Source organism: Tupaia chinensis, unplaced genomic scaffold (assembly GCF_000334495.1).
Source record: "Tupaia chinensis unplaced genomic scaffold, TupChi_1.0 Scaffold000468_1, whole genome shotgun sequence".
NCBI classification, from domain to species: domain Eukaryota; kingdom Metazoa; phylum Chordata; class Mammalia; order Scandentia; family Tupaiidae; genus Tupaia; species Tupaia belangeri.
The window spans coordinates 1,098,721-1,119,725 of record NW_006159977.1 but is presented as its reverse complement, the minus strand read 5'-3'; the positions used below and the strand labels follow the sequence as shown (position 1 = coordinate 1,119,725).

Here is a 21,005-nt window from a genome sequence, read left to right as displayed (position 1 = left end):
CTCACACCCCAGCCTCTTCTTATCTGTGCCCTTCATTGCCCTTCCCTCACTTTATTGTTGATGCTAAGCAGTTGGTTTTCAAGGTCTATCATCCCTTGGTCCTCCTCGGTCTTTACTTAAAGGGTATGTGTTCTGCTTATTGGTATATTTTTCAGTGTATAGAAGGCCTAGAAGGCCTTGTCTTGTATACCGCTTAACATTTTTATAGTCTGCGTTTATCAGCTGTTACTTGTACTGACAGCCCTTTCTATAATTTTCCATATTCACGTTTACAACTGGTATTATATTGACATAGACGTAGTGGAATCATCCTCGCAGCCGGGCAGTTGCCTACCTGTGTGCTTGGTAGGAGCGCCTACAATCCACTCTGTGAGCCATTTCCAGTATACAGTACAGTGTGTTAGCCTCAGTCCTCTTGCCGTACATCAGCTCACTGGGCCCACTCGTCCCCCTCACTGCCCTCTGTCACCCTGTCACCCACGTCTTCCCATTTCCTCCTCTTCCACACCTGGTAGCCACTGTTCTACTCTCCACTTCTCTAGTTTGATGCGTTTTAAAGACTCCACAGACACATGAGATCACGCAGTGTTTTTCTTCCTGTATCTGACCTATTTCACTTAGCATGTTGTCCTCCAGCTCCATTCGTGTTGTCATACATGCGCCTCCAGTGAACATGGGAGTGCAGACATCTCTTTGACATACTCACTTCATTTACTTTCTATATATACCCAGAAGAAGGGTTGCTGGGTCATAATGGTAGTTCTGGTTTTTGTTTTCTTGAGGAACTTCCCTACTATTTTCTGTAATGGCTATACCAATTTACGTTCCCATCAAAAATGTACAAAGGTCTCCTTTTCTCCAGATTATCACCGGCACTTGTTATCTCTTGACTGTTGTAGTCAATAATCTACCTGTTCACATTTTTATATCTTCTTTGGGACAACAAAAAATGTCTATTCCAGTCCTTTGCTCATTTTTAAATCAAGTTATTTATTTTTCTTTTTTGTTTTGTTTTTACAGTTGAGTCATGTAAGTTTCTTACATATTTTGGATATTAACAGCTTATCAGAAAAATGATTCGCAAATGTTTCCTACCAGCCTGTAGTCTGCCTTTTAATTTTGTTGATTGTTTCCTGTATTGCGTAGCAACTCTTTAGTAGTCCTGTTTGTTATTTTTGCTTTTGTTCCTAGACTTTTGATGTGGTATCTAAAAATTCATTGCCAGAGCCAGTGTCAAGGTGCTTTTCCTCTGTTGTCTTGTACAAGTTTTATAACTCTGGGTCTTATAATTAGGTCAAGATCCATTTTTAGTTTATTTTCATATGTGGTATAAGGTAAGGGTTCGTTCTTTTGCAGGTGGAGATCTGGTTTTCCTGGCACTGTTTATTGAATGGTTCTTGGCCTTGGCTCAATGTGTCTTCTTGGTGCCCTTGTCAAAAATTAATTAATCTGGGAACCAGCAGTTAGCGTAATGGCTATGTCGCTGGACTCCCACGTAGTCGACCGCGGTTCGTGTCCCGGACCCGGTGGCTTAAAACTCACGCCGGGCGCGTGTGCGTGCGTGCCCAAGATCCCGAGAGGAGAATGGAGGAGAAGGGATTGCGGCGTGACCATCCCCCCTGGGGGGTGATTTCTCGCTTTCTGTCTCTATGTCTCTCTCTGTCTGTCTGGTGAGCGCACGCGCCCTAAAGTGAAAATCTCTCCAAAAAAAAAAAAATTAATTAATCTGACAGCCCTCTTTAAGTTGTTTTTAAAAGTCCGAATCTTTAATTCAAGCTTAAAAACTATCTATTACAGAGACTATATTCTTATTGTCTGCATTATACCCTCTACTATACCTTTTTCTTGGTCTTTGTTTTTAAATAATTAGCCCAGTCACTAATTTTTATTAGAAAATTAAGTCATTTCACTTTTATATTGGCTTTCTTTACTAATGACTTTCTCTTTCTACCCTCTAGCAACTGGCGATGATGACGACTGGGATGAAGACTGGGACGACCCCAAATCCTCTTCTCCGTACTTTAAAGACTCAGAATCAGCAGAGGCGGGAGGAATCCAGCGCGGAAATACTCGTGCTGGTGCCTCCTCCATGAAGCTGCCACTTAACAAGTAAGTGGACAGGGGATTCGGGGACACTGGAACTGATGGGCAGGAAGATAGATGAGTTACAGAGAGGAGGTTGACTTTTTCTCTTTATGGTGATCTTCTAAGTTTGGAGTGTGAACTGGTCTTTTTATTTTTATTTATTTTTTTGAGAGATTTTTGCTATAGAGTGCATGCACTTGCCAGAAAGAGACAGAAAGTGAGAAATCACCCCCGCCAGGGGGTGGCCACATCGCAGACCCTTCTTCAACGTTTTCCTCTGAGGATTTTGGGCATGCACGCATACATGCCTGACATGAGTTTGAAGCCACTGATCTGGGACCTGAGCCACGGTCAGCCATGTGGGAGTTCAGTGACATAACTACTCTGCCATTTGCTGGTCCCAATTTGGTCATTTTTATTTGCATTTTAGCTCGAAAGTTTTACAAATTTATTTTACTTTTTTTTTTACTATAGGGTGTGTGTGCCCACCAGAGAGAGACCTTGAGAGAGGAAGATAAGGGACCAGCAGTTAGCGTAATGGCTATGTCACTGGACTCCCATGTAGTCGACCACGGTTCGCATCCTGGACCCGGTGGCTTAAAATTCACACCGGGCGCGTGTGCATGCGTGCCCAAGATCCCAAGAGGAAAAGGGATTGTGGCATGGCCATCCCCCCTGGGCGTGATTTCTCGCTTTCTGTCTGTCTCTCTCTGTCTGTCTGGCGAGCACACACACCCTATAGCAAAAACCTGTCTCCAAAAAAAAAAAAGAGAAAGGAAGATAAGAAATCACACCCACCCCACCCCCGGGGGGATGACCACACCGCAATCCCTTCTACTCTAGTCTCCTCTCAAGATTACAGGCATGCACACACATGTGCCCAGCATGATTTTCAAGGCACTGGTTCCGGTATTCGAACAGTATCATTGGCCATGTGGGATCCAGTGTTGTAACCTCCGCACTACCTGCTAGACTGAAAGCATTTTTTTTTAATTATCATTTTACAAGGTTAATAAGTGAAATATTTATATCATTTGATGATTTTTAAAAATAATTAGACTATATTTATTTTCTTTATTCATGCTTTAGCACAAAATGCACATGTGAGAGTGAGAGGCAGAGAATAACACTCTCTGTGGTGCTGGCCATGCTGCGACGCCCCTTCCAGTCCTCCAGGCTGTTGGCTCCTGCACACGGCACTCACACCAGTGTATTTAAAGCTCACCAGGCCAAGGATTCCAACTGCAGTGGCCACACAGGATCTGGCTTCTCTTGATCAGTGCTTTCCTGCTGTGCCATGGAGTCAGCCGTACACTATTTGACTATCTGCCAAATAGTTTAAGTTACTTTATCAATTCTGTGATATATTTAGGTTTTATTATTGCTCATGTCACAGTAAAACCCTAAAAGCTAAAAATAACAGTATTAGGACAAAACTCATTTTAGGTGCTTTACTATTTTGTCACTTGCCTTGTGCAAGCACTGTGGAAAGGGTTCATACACATTCTCAGCTTCACGTCCCTCTTTGGTACGTATCTGGGAAAACAAGCCCAGAGAGGTTAGTAACGCCCAGGCTCGCACAGGTGCTGCGCTCTCAGGATTTCAGTCCCTCAGCTTCTAGATGTGTACGCTCAGCCACTGTGCCTAATGTGTTAGAGACCTTTGTTTTCGCTTACATTTCTTTTCTACTTAAAAAGAAACAATGTTGTAAATAGTACTTCTAGATGTGCTGCTTACAGGAAAACGTGGGAAGTAATGGACGTAGATGTAGCACAGTGGGATTTTTGGTAGAGTTCTAGGTGAGTCTGTAGTTTGTACCAATGAAGCTTGAAGGAAGTTTACTTTATCACTTTCCTGAGAATCTTCAAGTACTCTTTTTCCAGCATTTTTACTCAAAATGGTTTATTTCTTTAAATGACTAATAATTTTTCTCAATGCCTCAGTAATTCAGAGATACCAAAGAATGATCATCTATGCTTGGAAAAAAATTGAAGATGTAATATTTAACATCTATCTAACTATCAAGACCCAGGTCTAGAACTAGTTAAACAAGTTCCTCAAGTCCTCCATAATATATTTAAGTAGCTTTAGGTGATTAAGTGAGTTTTGGGTTTTTTTTTCTTTTTTTAAATTTCTTCTATGAGAAAAAGAAACAAGAAGAGAGAAATAGGCATCCCAACGGGGTCTTCACGTCACAGTCTATCCCCAGCCTCAGCTAGCCCAGACCACAGGCATGCGTGCACATGTGCACCTGTGGTGTGCAAGGAGGCCTCAGGATGTGAACCCAGGACCTTCCCACGTGGAAGGTCCATTGCAGAAAGTTGCGTTATTGCTGTGGCGCTGTTGTATCTTCTGACATCACACTTTTAATGCCTCTCTATCCAAGTCCTTCCATTTTGTATTTTCATGCTCAGTGGTATATATAAAAAATTAGTCATTATTGATCATATTATATATGTTTTCTAATAATGGGTTTATTGCTAAGCATGAATATGTGCAACCTAGACCCAGAGAGGAAGCAAAAGACGCCTTTCTCGGGGTGATCAGGTACAGGGGTACCCTTTATTTGATTTTGAGAATGACTTCTGTCCTCATTCCCCTCTGTTGGCCAAAAAACATTTCTGAATGCATGTGTAGGCCACAAAATTGGCAGGTCCCACGGCGCTAGGAAGGCTCATTCCTAGGAGTAGTCCATAAGTCGTCCATTGTTACAGGCCGTGGAGTCCTGGGAGAGGACATGTCTGACTCAGTAGCCAGTTATCTCTGGGCAAAGGGAAGAGTCAGGCCTCAAAGCTCAGTGGGGCTGGGAGCACTTTCCTAGAACTGTGAATGGCAAAACGGAAAATACCTGTGATGACCCGATAGCCGCTCACTCCAGTCGAGGTAAATGATGAAACAATTTTTTCTCTCGTACACAGCATTTTAAGATAGCAAGTATGACTGACAGTGCCATATCTTGATCACTAAACTTACAAATTTATGATGTGAATATATCTGTTAGAGTCGAATTTGGAGTTCTCAGTATATCAGCAGTGTTACATATTTCTCTCACTTGTTTCTTAAAGCTAAATACAAAATATATTTAAACCCGTCTAAATATAATTTACTTCTTGGGCCTATTTTGAAAATGCAGAGGCAGAACCTGAGTAAAACGAGAAGCCCAGTTTTCATAGCCAGCGAGCAAGTGTCTGGCTCCTTTCCTTGCCGTCCCCGGCTACACACATGCTCTGATGTGCTGTGTGATCATGGGCGAGAGGGACCCAGTCGAACCTCATTTTCTTTACTTCTAAAGCTAAGAGGTTGACTTTGATTGCGTATTCTTTCTGCTCTGGAATATCAGTCCACATTGAAACCAAATGAGAGGAATCCTCATTTGAACTATGCCTCTGAGGCTACTCTGTCTCCCTGTGGTGCTGAGAACAATTAAAATTTCTATGTATTTTGTGTAACTGGACTAATGTACAAGTTGAGTTGCTGAAACGTGGAACAGTTATTTTAAAAGCTTTAACATTTTCAGCAATTAATCCATTTTATATGATTGTATTCCAGTCACGGAGCATAAGCCTTAAACTAGAAAAGGGAATCAGAAATTTAAATGAGCTGAACCATTAGAGGACCCATCTTGATGAAGCCCAAATCATTAACCCAATCATTAATAAATTCCACTGCTCTTCAGCACCTGTTAACTAAGTATGTGTAGTCAGCCCTGTACTTTTGCTGTGAGCCATAAGAACACCAGAAAAGTGTGAAATGTGGCTTCTGCACTCAGACGTTTACAGTCTGGCGAAGGAGCTCTCGCTCTGTGTGAAGCACAGGCTTTCGAAGGAAGGCGCTCTGGGTTCACCCGTTAATTTTCATTAGGCTTTGGGTATGCTCCCGGACTCCTCTAGACCCTGGAAATACAGATACTTTCTCTAAGGTACGTTTAATCTGCTGTAATGTGTAAAGGGATAGTGGCAATTAAGTGTGACAGATAATATAGCAAATACATGTCCAGAGGGCCCAGAAAGCACAGAGAAAGCTGCCTGAGGCTGCAAGGAATGCTTTCAAAGAGGTGCTAGTGCAGTTGCCAGTAACTGAAATTTAGTGAGCATGTTGTGGACTCTTTACATGAAGCTTTTTTTTTTTTTCTCATTTTTGCCAAACATAATATGTGTGTGCTCACCAGAGTGAGACAGAGAGAGGAAAAGTGAGAAATCCTCCCCTAATGGGGATGGTCGTGTCACAATGACTCCTCCTCCTCTCAGGATTTTGGGCACACACACACATGCACCCAGGTTGATTTTTAAGCCACCAGGTCCAGGACTCCAACTGCAGTCAGCCATCTGGGATCCAGTTCCTTAACCTCTGTGCTATCTGCTGTCCCCCGCCGCCATAAATCTGTTTCGTTTTGTTTTTGTTTTGTTAGAGGGATATGGTTATGCCACAATCCTTTCTCCTCCATTTCTACATCCCATTAGGATCCAGGGCACTTAAGCACACATGCCCAGCACATTGTTCGCGCTAGCTCCAGTCAGCCACGTGGGTTCCAGTCTTCTCTGCGCAGGGCTTAACCACCACGCCATGGGCTGGTTGTACATAAACCTTCTTATTTTAAGTCCATCACCTAAGGTGATAACCTTACAAGTTCCCGTTCTTCACATGGAGAGATTGACTCCCTGGTGTTGGAGTTCAGATCAGAGCCACGCAGCCCCAGACGCCCCTTTGTGCTCTCTTACGTGCACTGGGTTTTAGGGCGTGCAGGGAGGTCAGTTGAGAGTGGAGGAAAACACGGGCCCTGATCGCCTCATGGTGGCCTTTGGTACGGTATGTGACTGAAACTGCAAGTTTGTAGCTGAAAGTAACATCTTTTCCCACTTTAGGTATTTTGCCTTCTGAGGTGTTTTGTTTTTTGTTTTTTTTGTTTGTTTGTTTGTTTGTTTTTTCCTATTCACGAAAAAAAAAAAAAAGGAACCGAAAACCCAAATTAGTCTTGTCTTTTTCAGAAATAGCACTTCAAATAGTTAGGCATTTATTCTAGCTGTTCTCCAGTTTTAGAAATTTGCTTTGGACATAGATTTGATTTCTGGAAATAGTCAAGATTATTATTCTGGTGAGTCCTAAGGGACCTCCCTCCAAAGTAGCCACATTTATTTACTCCTTACTAAGGAGACTTGTTTCCCATTGTCTCATAAGCTGGGTCTGAAGGCACTTCTAAAAGGAAGTGGCATGAGTGCTGATGGACAGGGCAGCTTCCTCAGGACAGTTGTGCCCCGGAGTGAGTGGGCGGTCAGGCAGCTTTAGTTCGGAGGATGCAGTGCTGGCATGTGGCCGGGGTCCGTGTGAGCTCACCACTTCACTGCCCCAGGAAGACGTCCTGCCAGTCCGCCCTGCACTCTGCTGAGTGATAACCCTTCAGACCGAGTTACGCAGACCGAGAGCCCCCACGCACCATCCTTTCCGGGTGAACAGTTCTCCAGAGCAGGCGCTAATTAAATGGCTAGTTGGCGGTTGAACAATCTGATACGTTAGGTTTCATTTACCAGTTTCCTAGTTCTAGAGCACCTGAAGGGCAGAACGAGGTCGGAACTGTGTATTAGGTAAGTGTGGGTTACAGCTGTGAAATTCTTACAATGAAAGACTCACGAGCATCCGTCTTTTCTATTAGATTTCCTGGATTTGCCAAACCTGGAATGGAACAATATCTGTTGGCCAAGCAGCTAGCAAAACCCAAAGAGAAAATTCCCATCATTGTAAGTTTGCTTGTCTTTGTTTGCTCTGTTTCTAACTAAGCTCTTTTACCATGCCTTAAAGCAGAGAGCCCGTGGTCTTTTGGAAAACGAACTTAAACACATGTATCACTGATAGTGTTGCTAGTATTTTAGCAGTACTGAAGTAGCAGGGACTAATGCCTGTTGTATCCTTTAGATACTCTTCAACCATTTCACACTACTCGTCCTGAGCCAGCTCTCATAATATATATGTATATTCTTTTAATAATTTTTCTTTTCTGAAGTGTCTCAAAGTGTATTTTACCTGCTGTTCTTCTACCACCCTTTATGTTTCACTCTTAAACTTAATTCATTATTTAGTTCTCTACCCTGACAAAGTATAGACATGCTAGCAGAATAAGGGACCTTTTCCAATATGTTGGTAATAATTAGTGTTTTTCCAGTAAACCAGCTGTCAGACCAAGACAAAGAGCTGGCAAATCAAAGTAGGAGTTAATAGCATCATTAATAATGTCAGTCTTAGAATAACTTGATTATTACGGGGCACAACCCCAGTTCTTTGGTTTCATTCCATGTTTTGATTGCAGATGGATTTTCTGTCTGGATGAAATCTAGCTGTATATTCCCACACGAAATTCTGGAATAGAGGACTGTGACTGTCTTCTGACCCCACCAACTTAGTTACACTGTCATATGACGGGAGGAGACCTAGCATGTGAGACCCCTGTGAACTCAGATGAGAATGAGGAAACAGCTGGTCTAGTCTGTAATGTTTGGGTCTTGGGAGACTTGATAAAATTGTAGGAGTGATACTGGGTATTTTTGGTTTTGTTTTTGTTTTTATTTTGCTATAGGGCGCCTGCACTCGCCAGACAGAAACAGAGAGACAGAAAGCGAGAAATCACCCCCCGGGGGGATGGCCACACCGCAATCCCTTCTCCTCCATTCTCCTCTCGGGATCCTGGGCATGCACGCACACGCACCCAGTGTGAGTTTAAGCCTCTGGGTCCAGGACTTGAACCACGGTCGACTACGTGGGAGTCCAGCGACATAGTCATTACGCTAACTGCTGGTCCCGATACTGGGTTTTTTAAACTCTTATTCCCACATCTTTTAAAAGCTTGAAATTCTGGAAACCTCCAGCCACAGAGGCTATACCCAAAAGATCCTTTTATCCAATTTCTCACAAAGCAAGTTTTATGTAATTATCTTCTGAGTAGTTACATTAGGGATTATTTTTGTTTGTTTGTTTGTTTTCCAGACTTAAAGAAAAACACCATGTATTATTATTCTTGTTAAATTTAAAACTCCACAGAATTAAGAATCTATAACCCTGCCCCTCTGATTCTTAAAGAGGACTTTCACGATCATGACAGTGGGGTCCTAGCCATCTCATTTTAGGGAGAACTGGGCCCATGTACCCAGTGGGCAGCCCTGTGTGTGGAACAGAAGAAGGAAGCTGAGGAATACAGGGGTCATGAGAAAGCAGAGACCTGGTTCTTGCTTTACAGACGTAGTAATCCCACCGCTCATAAACATGGCCCCATGGGAATTGGGCCCCAGCCAGTCATGGTTGCCTCTGTTGGTCCTTGTCACTGGGGACCCTCCACTGGGTTACGTTTTAAACTCCTGCTCTGTAGCGTTAGGATTTCCCTAAGGTAGGTTTCCTCTGGAGGCTTCGTAGAGACCTGTGCTCAGAGACCTTCTCTTTTGCCCTTTTTTAAACATCTCTGGTCCTGGGTCACCTTCCTGACTTAATAACCTCTAGACTTTCATGCCCCTCCCTATTCCTTCTCTCTTCCAGGTTGAAAAAGAATCAGGGCTCTGCAGACATGTTTTCCTCTTACCTCTCTCTGGCCTTGCCTCTGAGACCTCAGCCTAAATGAATCTCTTTCTCCTTGAGTCTGTTTCACGTGGTTTTCCTCATTTCCTTTTCACTCGCCTCCTGCACGTTTCTAATGTACAATTAAAACCCACTTTAGAAAATTCTCACTTTCACTTCTCCGTGAACCTCTGGATGAATATCTTTCCTAGAAATAGTATTTCCATTCACAGACCACATGCTTGTTTTTTCGCCTTATTTCTGGGTTATTTTTATAATTAGATTTTTAAATTTCAATTCAGGAAGATAGCATAGTCTCAGTATAGCAAGGACTCTTATTGCTTTAAGTATGTCTTTGATAATGTCCACCATCCTACAGTCTGGATGGTTACGATCCAAAATCGTGATCAAACCCTAGGAAATGAATGATCCAGACCCCTGCTGGGACAATTGGTGACCCAGGGAGTGATCCCAGTAGCTGCACGTGCACCCTGTGATCTGGCCTTCTCTGCAGCTGCCTCCAGGGCCTTGGGTGCAGTTTTAACTCAGACCAGAACTCTGTCACTTAGCAGGGCCTAGGACAAATGATCCACAGGCCCCAAACATCTCTGGAGTCCCACATAGGACTTAACTGGCTCCTCCTCCTCATTCCTCAGCCTCCTCTGCCCCAGTTAAAACCTTAGTAATCTAGTATAGGCCTCATAAGCCTCACCTGAACTTCTGAACTTCTCCTAGTCACAGAGAGTAAGAGCAATGAAAAGACTGGAGCCTGCTGCTTGCAGCTTTCTGTGGGCAGGTCTAGCCAGGTGGGCATAACATGCCTGGGGACAGGAAGTGAGCCACCTGCGGTGCTGAGGCACTGGCAGTCCCCAGACGACCACTAGCCCAGTGCTTGCTTTTGAGGCACTGTATCCATTACTGCTCCTAAAACAGCGACTCCCAGGCTCTGAACAGTCAGATTAGCCATGTCCATTCTCAGAAGTATGGCCACAGTCTAGCTGCCCATCTGAAAAGTGCTCATTACCAACCCACCAGGAGATCGATACAGAAGAAGAGAACGTTTAATAATTGGATGGCAGTTTGATGTTAAGAAATCCAAATATGGGACTAGCACATGGCATAATGGTTACATTGCTGGACTTCTACATAGTTGACCATGATTTGAGTTCCAGACCTGACAGTTTAAAACTCATACTGGGCACATGGGCATGTGTGCCCAAAATCCCAAGAGGAGAATGGATGAGAAGGGATTGTGGCATGTGATTTCTCTCTTTTTGTCTCGCTGTCTGTCTGACAAATGCACATGCCCTATAGCGAAAATCTCTCTTAAAAATAGAGAAAAGAAATCCAAATGTACAATTTTTATATTTCACAAAACTCTCAGACTGTGGTAGATGAAAATTAAAAACTTACCACGAGACAGCTGGACGAGGGAGTCTGCGTTCCCACCAGTGCCTGTTGCAGGACAGGAAGGGGTGGCTCCTATCCGTGGGTGGAGCTGCCCAGGTGGGGGCAGGAGGGTTCGTCCTGGCAAGTAGGGTATCCAGCAAGAACAGAGACCACTTATGTAACCTCTCATAGAGGAACAAGAATGACCCGCCAAAGGGCTTGTCGATCTGGAAAGAGCTGTTTGCTGATTTATATCAATTGCATTTACTTTTTCCATAACAAAGTTAACTCTTCCCGGAACTTTGCACAGGTCGGAGATTATGGCCCCATGTGGGTTTATCCTACCTCTACATTTGACTGTGTGGTAGCAGATCCCAGGAAAGGCTCCAAAATGTACGGTCTGAAGAGCTACATTGAGTATCAGCTGACGCCGACTGTAAGTACCCAGTTCTGGGGAGCAGAGTCGTGCCTGCGTCACTGGGTACAGCTGGTTCTTGTCTTCAACCTCAGTAGCTGGCATTGGTAACTCTTCTTCCCTTTTCCTTCCTTCGCAGAACACTAACCGATCTGTGAACCACAGGTATAAGCACTTTGACTGGCTGTACGAGCGTCTCCTGGTTAAGTTTGGCTCAGCCATTCCAATCCCTTCTCTTCCAGACAAACAGGTCACAGGTGAGTGTGTATGACACTGCCCTCAGGATGGCAAATGACAAGACCCGAGTGGGCGGATCCTCCTGTGCATAAGGCGGTGATGGCCTCCGCTGTGTGGGCAGCACACATGTGAAGCCATCTCGTATACGGTGGGGGAGCGGTGGGGGAGCAGATCGTGTGTGCGCCCCAGCCGCCAGCCGGGAGCTCCAGCAGACGTGCCGGCAGGGCCCTTGCTGAGAAGGTGTCTTGGATCCCAGCAGTCACTGTGTTTTTGCTCTGCCTTTTGCCGCAGAAGAAATGTATGCATTTAAAAAATGATACCTGAGAAAATAGAAATTATCTAAAGAGCCTAAAACAAAAGTAATTGTATTAAGCCAAATGATGTATAGTGATCGAATATTTTTTAAAAAAAGAAGAAAAGTAACTGTTACCCAAATGATGTAAACAGGTCCCTCGGGCCGGCGTGCCATCTTCCTCGGAAGTGTGTACACCTCCGGCGAAGAGCCACAGGGCTCTGGAGTGTTCGTAAGGGAAGGCGCTGAGTCCTCCCCGTAACTAAATCTTCCTGAGAGTAATCCATGGTGCTAGCAGAGTCCCTGTAACTGCAGCAGGAAAGGACTGGTTTGTGTCTCTTTGGGGAGCTGTCGTTTTTTTCTTTTCATTTCTCTAGCCTAGTGCGGAGCCTGGTGTATCCGTGCTCAGGGACCCAGCATGTATGTCTTGAAGAGAAGTTGTGAAGAAACTGAGCTTTACTGAAGGACAGAAGGAGCTCTCCAGCAGAGCTCGGGAACGTTCAGATAGACTAAACCAGCGTTATCCAAAGGAGCGGGTTGGAGGGAGAGTGAGGCTTAACCAGTCAGCCAGAGAGGCCTGTCAGAGAGGGAAAGGAAACAGAAAAGCTGACCTGAACCCGGAGAGGAGTGTAGGGTGGGCGAAGGAAGGCGTCTTTCTCCAGCGTCAGGGGACGCTGGAGAAGGTTCAGTCCTGGCTCAGCAAGACCTGGGAGCAGTAGTTTAAGGAGGGACTCGGATCCTGGCCAGCAGCGTGGTGGTGCAGTTCAGGCTACGCATGCCACTATGGGGAGGCCTGGCCCGCGTGTGCCTGGGCTCTTCCCGCGTGCTGCTCGTCTGTCCCCACACAGCCGTGTCCCCATCCCCTACAGATGGGGAGACTGAAATCCACTGCTCACCTATCCCCACACAGTCGTATCCACTGTCCCTACAGATGGGGGGACTGAAGTCCAGAGGTGTTGAACAGACTCTCCCTTGCTAAGAAAGGAATTCGAGTCTGAGTCCCAAGCTTGCTGTTTACATCAGGAGCTGTAGACCAGCTGCTCATTAGTTAGAATTATCGTTAAGAGAAGTATGTGATTCTCCCTCAGACCTTACTCTGTATTTTACTTTGTTTTGTCTTTATTTTTCTCTGCAACTTCTTGGGAAATAGAAACCTGTTTTTAAAGAAACCATTTTGAGGGGCCAGCAGGTGGTGTGGTTAAGGTGCCGGACACTCCCACATGGCTGACTATGGTTCGAGTCCTGGACCTGGTGGCTTAATTTTTCACTTTCCTTCTCTCTCTCTCTGTCTCTCTCTCTCTGGTCAGATTACAATAATTGAATGAATAAATAAAATCATTTTTTAAAAACATTTTGATTTTTCATTTTGTGTTGATATTTTAACATTTTCAAAAATTTCCAATTGTCACAGCAGACTAGAGTGGGGCCGCTCTGCTAGGTAGATAAACACAGCTGTCTTGGAGGTGGCACTGGCGTGGTCCCTTTTGTGGGGGCAGCTGGTCTGTGGGGATGGCAGCTCCCTTCCTTGGAACTCTGCCCTGCCCCCGATGCCCAGTCCCAGCCCAGGACTCACTTGTGTCCCCTTTTCATTGTCCTCACTGCTTTAAAGCACAGCTTTTTAAAAGTAGCTTTTTCGCCATGAAAACGTCAGATGTGTCTTTCCTGTGTCTTTATCTCTCAGTCCGCTTCCTCGGGTTTCCTCTCTCCTTTATCAGTGGGTTAGCTCGGTGTGTCCGCCCTGGTGTTCCAGTGGTGCGTGATGCCCTGTGGTGGGGTAAGGGGATTTCTTACGTCCTTGGCATTTTAATACTTGCTTGCTCTGAATCAGGCAATTCAGTGCTATTTTAAAGGCTCCTAGAGTCGTTCTCCTTCCATACTAAGGTGCTTTAAAAAACCCTTCAGGCGTGCAGCCAGGAGCGTCAGGGAAGCAAGAAAGCAGCAGCCCCTCCGTCTGAAAGTCGAGCTTTGAGTCGCTGACTGGGACATTTGCCGAGGAAACTGGAAAGCACAGCAGCGACTTTATGTGCCTGTTCCTCTCGGCACTTCCTGCCCCTGATAGCCACAGATCATTATTATACGAAACCTCCCCTCCCGCCGAGCCCCGCAGGAAGGAGGGAGGAGTGCCCAGGAGGAGGTGTCAGGACGTCCCTGCAGACTCTGTGGTCGGTGGTCAGTCCAGTGACAGTCACGGTTCACATCGCGCATTTGTTCCTGGTTTTCTGTTCTTCACCAAGGAGTTTGGTTTATTCTTGGTGCCGGACTGCTATATTCACATACTTGGAGGAAACCTAACTGAGATTTATCGAAAATGGGGAGATAAAAGTCTTCTAATTCTCTAGAGCCCGGTGTGAACATCTCTCCAAGATAGCATCCGAGGTCCAGGCTTGAAGATAAACCAGCTACGGCAGGAGGACTTCGTGAGGTGGTGTTAATAAAATCAGAGCCAGTGCATCTCACCCAGTGACCAGGGAAAGTCCCGGCGTGATTTGCCTGCTCATGCTGGAGGGTCCAGTGCACCCAGGTCCACACGGACCCTCTGGGTCCCTTCTGTGCAGGAGTAGTCACCTCTCCAGCAGATGGGGCCGTGCTCTGTGTCACGTAGTCTCCTAAGTGCGAGATCTGAGACGCCGTGCTGTGCAGGAGGCATCAGACCCACTGGGCCGCTAAGTGCCACTTGTTAGGTAACATGGTTTTGAGATGTGGAGCCATCGTGCTTTTTAATAGACTTATGCTTATTTGTACTCAGAACTTCTAGAGGAGAGTTAGGCTGTATTTTTTTCGTTATTTTTAAACTTATACAGTATACTTACTGTTTTTCTGTACTGTTGTAAGAGTTTTGACAGCTACCACTGCAGCCTCGCAACCACTGTTACAGTCGTGGTGCAGAACACAGCTCATCAGTGCCCCAAACTACCTTGTTTTGCCTCTCCCTTATCCTCTTCCCCCTCGTCCTAACCATTGCAACAGCTCATCTGTCCTTTGTCCCTGGGACTTTTGCCTTTTCTGGAATGTCTTTATCAATGGAGGCCTATAGTGTGTAGTCTTCTGTGTCTGACTTTTTTGTTTAGCCTAAAGTTTTTGATATTCATCCATCTCATGTCAATGTCTGCTTCTTTTTATTGGGGAGTAATACTCTTTTTTTTGGGGGGGGGGTTGCTATAGGGTGTGAGCGCTCACCAGAAACACAGAGACAGAGAGATAGAAAGTGAGAAATCAACCCCCAGGGGGGATGGCCACACTGCTGTCCCTTCTCCTCCATTCTCCCCTTCATTCTCCCCTTCAGATTTTGGGCACACACACACACACCTGCCTGCCTGCCAGCGCTGGGTCTGGGATTTGAACCATGCAAACAGTCTTGTGGGATCCAGCTTCCTTAACTACCATGCCGCTGGCTGGACTCAGATCTGACTTTGAGCAGCACATTACCGCTGTGCCACAGAGCCAGCCTCCAAGACTTTTTTGGGTAAACTCATTGGCATTTTTTTATGTTGACAGTTATATCATCTTAGAATAAAGACTATTTTAGTTCATCTTGTTTAATCTGTGTGCCTTCTTTTCTGTTTCATCTTGTACTGGTGAGGACTTCCAGTGGCTTGTTCCCAATCAGGGAGAAATCATTCCGTTTTTAACCATTAAGAGAGGGAAAATGGTGTGGCATGGTGGTTAAAGGTGCTAGATTCCCATATGGCTGACTGCAGTTCGAGTCCTAGGCCTGGTGGCTTGCTTGCTTGCTTCCCCTTTCTCTCTTTCTCTCTCTGGTCAAATTTTAAAAAATAATAATAACAAATAAAATAAAATAAATAAATAATTCTTTTTTTTAAAAAAAGAGGGAAAGTGAGAAATCATCCCCAGGGGGACTGGCCACATCGGGATCCTTTCTTCTTCATTCTCCCTTTGGAATTTTTGGCATGGATGCACAAGCATCTGGCATGATTTTCAAGCTGCCAGGTCTGGGGCTCAAACCACCGTTTGAAAGTATTTCTGTATACTTCTAATGTTCTTCTACATTACTTTTCTGTATTCTAGAAGAGTGTAGAATTGATATTATTCTCTAAGCATCTAATAGAGCTTACCGCTAAAGATCATCTGGACCTGAAGTTTCTTTATGGGAAAGCTTTAACTATGAATTTGGCTTCCTTAGTAGATAACGGGCTGTTCAGGCTGTTTATTCTTCGCTGAGCTTTGGTAATCGGGGTCTCCGAAGGCCTTGAGCCACCTCATCTGGCTTGGCGAGTGTGGATGTCGAGTTGTCCGCAGTATTCCCTTGTGCTTCCACGGACTGCAGCGTCTGTAGTGATGTTTCACTGTTGTTTCTTGTGGTGTTTCCTTGATGTAATCGATGTTCCTATTGTTTTCTTCCCTTCCATTTTATCTTCTGCTCTTCTGTTACTTCTTTTTGCTTCATTTGGGTTTAATGTGCTCTTTTTTCCCACTTCTTAACAGAGCTTAGCTTATTGTTTTGAAATCTTATATTAAAAACATTAAATGCGACATAATTTCCTCCAAGTATTATTTCTGCTGTATCTCATGCATTTCTGTATCTTTTGAGTTTTCATATTCAATCAGGACAAAATATTTTCTAATTTCACTTGTAAGTTTTTCTTTGACCCATAGGTTATCTAGAAATATGTTTATTTGTATGTTTCCCAGATTCTATTTGTTGTTCAGAGAGCATAATGTGTATAATTTAATTGTTTTAAATTCATCAAGGCTTGTTTTGTGGCCTATGGTACAGTTTATACTGAAGAACATTCCATATGTGCTTCTAAAGAGCACCTGTATTCTGCACTGTCTGGGTGGAGCATTTGATGTCTGTCACTCTGAGTCGTTTGATAGTACCGTCAGGTTCCTGTAGTTTTCTTGCTCGTTCTACCAGTTACGAGAATAGGGTGTTAAACTCCTGAGGGCCAGAGCCCTCGTGCAGTAGTTAACACTGTGTGCAGGGAGCCAGACTCACGTGGCCAGCCGGGGTTCATATCCCTGCCCTGGTGGTTTGAGCAGCACTCCTGTATATGTGACCAGGACCCTGATGGGATAAAGGAAGGGCACAGAGGAGCGTGGCCAGGCCCCATCAAGGTGTCCACGTGCTCTCGCCCTCATGCATGAATGTGCTCTTTGGCATTAAAAGAAACATCCACCACTATTATCGTGGGCCTGTTTTCCCTGTCAGTTCTGTCACTTTTTGCCTCATGTATTTCGATGCTCTCCTGTTAGGTGTAGTTTATAGCCGTTACACCTTCCTGGTGCAGTGACCTTTTCATCATTGTGAAGTGTCCCCGTCTTCTCTAGTAAGTCTCTGTGCCAAAGACTCCCCATCTAATATTAATGTCATCTGCCAGCTCTCTTAAGGCTGCTGTCTACGAGGTATATCTTTTCCCATCCTTTGCTTTCAAAATAAGTCTGTCTCTGAAACTAAGGTGTGTCTCTTATAGGCAAGTCAGTTGGATGTTGCCTTTTTATCAAGTCTGACAGTCTGTTTTGGTTTGGGCTTTTAATTTATATGTAGAAGTGTAGTGATTGGCATAGGTAGATTTATATTTGCCATTTCGTTATTTTTTATATAATGCTCATTTCTCTGTTCCTCTTTTACTGCCTTCCCTTTGTGTTTAATAACTATTTTGCAAGGTACCATTTTACTCTCTCTTTTATTATTATTATTTTTTGTAGAGAGATTTTTGCTCTAGGGTGCAAGCACATGCTGGAGAGACAGAAAAAGTGAGAAGTCAGCTCCTTGGGGATGGCAATAACGCAATTCCTTCTTTCTCATTCTCCTGTCAGGATTTTGGGTGCACATGCACATATGCCTGGAATGAGTTTCAGGTCCCCGGGTCTAGGACTCGAACTGTGGTCAGCCGTGTGAGAGTCCAGCACCTTAACACTATGCCACCTGCTGGCCCCAGTCTCTCTACTTTTAAAACCGAATTTTTAGTGTAATTTTCTTAGTGGTTTCCCTAAAGGATACAATCAACATCTTAAAGTGCATCTCCTAATGCACTTTATATTCACCTTAACTTAATTCCAGTCCAATATAGAAACTTTCCCCCTATGTAGCCCTCTCTTCCCTCATTCTATGCTAGTTCACATATATCACATCTGTGTTATGAATCCAGCAATGCCGTGTTGTAATTACTGCCTTCTATAGTCTTAGAGATTTTAAAAGTAAAGGGAATCAATTACAAAAATATATCTAGAAAGCCTTTTATATTAACCCATATGTTGTTATACTTCATCTTCCTCTGTGGGTTCGAATCACTGCTTTTAATAATTGCTTTATCCGAAAAGACTTTTAAAATATTTCTTACAATGCAGGGCTGTTATCAGTGATTCCTCCACTCACAGGGATATGCCTTATGTTTAAGATAGGTGTAGGAACCAGCAGTTAGCGTAATGGCTATGTCGCTGGACTCCCATGTAGTCAACCGTGGTTCAAGTCCTGGACCCAGTGGCTTAAACTCACGCCAGGTGCATGTGCGTGTGTGCCCAAGATCCCAAGAGGAGAATGGAGGAGAAGGGATTGCGGTGTAGCCATCCCCCCGGGTGGTGATTTCTCGCTTTCTGTCTCACTGTCTCTCTCTGGTGAGTGCATGCACCCTATAGCAAAAACCTCTCAAAAAATTTTAAAAAGATAGGTGTGCTGTTATCAGCGATTCCTTCACTCACACGGACATGCCTTATGTTTAAGATAGGTGTGTTGGTTGTAGCAGTCTTGGCTGAGAGTTTTTTAAGCATGATGGTATGTTAGTTCTCCTGACCACATACCTAGAGGCACACACAGCCATAGATGGTGAGTTCTTTCACTTGATGCTTTCAAGATTTCCTTTTTGGGGACCAGCAGATAGCATAATAGGTATGTTACTAGACTCCCACATGGCCGACCACGGTTCGAGTCCCAGACCTGGTGGCTTGAAACTCAGGCTCTGTGTGTGTGTGTGTGTGTGCGTGCCCCAAATCCCAAGAGGAGAATGGAGGAGAAGGGATTGCAGCATGGCCATTCTCCCTGGGAGGTGATTTCTTGCTTTCTATCTCTTTGTCTCTCTCTCTCACACACACCAATGAGCACATATACCCTATAGCAAAAATCTCAAAAATAAAATTTCTTTTAAAGGTTTCCTTTTTGTTTTGTTCAGCAGTTTAACTCTATATCTGGATGTGTTTCTCTTATATTTAGCCTATAAATACAGAGCTGCTTAGGTTCATTGAGTTTTTTACAAGTATAGATTAATATTTTCTGTCAACTGAGAAAGTTGTTTGGTTTTATTTTTTAATTTTATTTTTAGAAGTTTTGCTTTAGGGTGAATGTGCTCATGGCCATTATTTCTTTCAGTAGTTTTCTGGTCCCCCTTCTCCCTCTGGGATTCTTTTTTTTGTTTGGAGAGGTTTTTGCTATAGGACGCGTGCACTCGCCAGACAGAGAGACATAGCGACAGAAAGCGAGAAATTACCCCCCAGGGGGATGGTTACGCCGCAATCCCTTCTCCATTCTCCATTCTCCTCTTGGGATCTTGGGCACATACGCATGCGCACCCGGTGTGAGTTTTAAGCCACCGGGTCCAGGACACGAACCATGGTCTACTACGTGGGAGTCTAGTAACATAGCCATTACGCTAGTTGCTGGTTCCCTCCTTCTGGGATTCTTATCACAGATATTTGACAGGCTTACGTTTCTCCTTTTTTTTTTTTTTTTTGAGAGGTTTTTGCTATAGGACGCGTGCACTCGCCAGACAGAGAGACATAGCGACAGAAAGCGAGAAATCACCCCCCCCGGGGGGATGACCACCCTGCAATCCCTTCTCCTCCATTCTCCTTTCGGGATCTTGGGCACGCACACACACGTGCCCAGCATGAGTTTAAGCCACTGGGTCCAGGGCTTGAACCGCAGTCTACTTCATGGGAGTCCAGCGACATAGCCATTACACTAACTGCTGGTCCCAGGGCTTACGTTTCTCATGCTCGTTGTTCCGACAGTAAGCCTTTCCTCTGTGGTGAATATTTATACATTTGTTTTTATACTTTCAACTCCAGAATTTTATTTAACTCCCTTTTTATAATTTCTGTCTCCTTGTTTAGACTCAATTTTTTAATTCTGTCATATTTTTCTTTAGCTTTTTAGGCATAGCTTCCTTTAGTTTTTGAGCATATTTATGGAAGATGTTTCTCTGCTAAATTAAACATCTGGAGACACTTAGAGGCCGTTTCTATTGACTGTTTTTTCCCCACAGAATGAGTTATAGCTTGCTTTTTTTGCACATCTCTTAAATTTTTGTTGAAACCTGGACATTTTTGAGACTCAATTTTAGCAGACGAGATTCTGACTCTTCTTGAGAATTGGTATGGCTTCTGCTTTACATCTGTCTGTAAAGTAACTTGCTCAGGCTTCATCTCTGAAACGTCATCTCAGTTGTTTTACAGGGATTTATTTGTTGTTTACGTTTCCCGTCCTGGGCTGCAGCGAGTCACTGCGGTTTGGGGATAGGCCTGTGATTGCTTGGATGGAGGTTGTGCTCAACCACCCCAGGCCAGGAAGGCTTCTGTCCCATGTGGGTGGAACAGTCCAGCGACATAGCCATGTAGACAGGGGGAACATGTAGACAGGGGGAGTGTATTCAGAGCTCAGGTCCTCTCAGCATAAGCCTGGCATTGCCCCTGGGCCTGGTCTTGTCCCCTTTATGTGTGCAGTCTTCAGAGCTGGCAGGAGTGCTTGGCTGCTTGGACCCTGCTTTGACTCCAGTTGATGCCCACGGCTCAGCCTGGAGTGTGCTTGGTCACAGGACGCAGCCTTGGCTAGGAGTGTCGGCCTCTCTCTCACCTGCCTCCGAGGTCGTCCTTGGCCTCCACCGCCAGGGAGCATGGGCATCTCCCACGGCCCCAGCTCCATAAGCCCTCTCTCCTGGCAGGGAAGCCGCAGATGCCAATCCTCCCAGCTGCTGCACCCCAGCAGTCCTTCCACATCAGCCAGGCAGAGTGAGAGGCACGTAGGCAACAGGGGACATGGGTGCAGCCCCAGGGTGCCACAGAGTCCCACCATTCTTGTCTGCGGGTCAGCGATGTTTCAAG

The 21,005-nt window shown here is 44.8% G+C and overlaps 1 protein-coding gene across 1 annotated transcript in view; it reads left to right on the top strand.

Annotated features, from left to right (window-relative positions):
• SNX9 (sorting nexin 9) overlaps window positions 1-21,005 on the top strand; it is a 111,460-nt gene that overhangs the window by 49,662 nt on the left and 40,793 nt on the right. Inside the window, exons 6-9 of the mRNA XM_014590626.2 lie at window positions 1,959-2,109; window positions 7,733-7,817; window positions 11,318-11,443; window positions 11,562-11,679. Of these exons, the coding sequence (XP_014446112.1) occupies window positions 1,959-2,109; window positions 7,733-7,817; window positions 11,318-11,443; window positions 11,562-11,679 (480 nt within the window). The remainder of the gene's footprint in view (window positions 1-1,958; window positions 2,110-7,732; window positions 7,818-11,317; window positions 11,444-11,561; window positions 11,680-21,005) is intronic.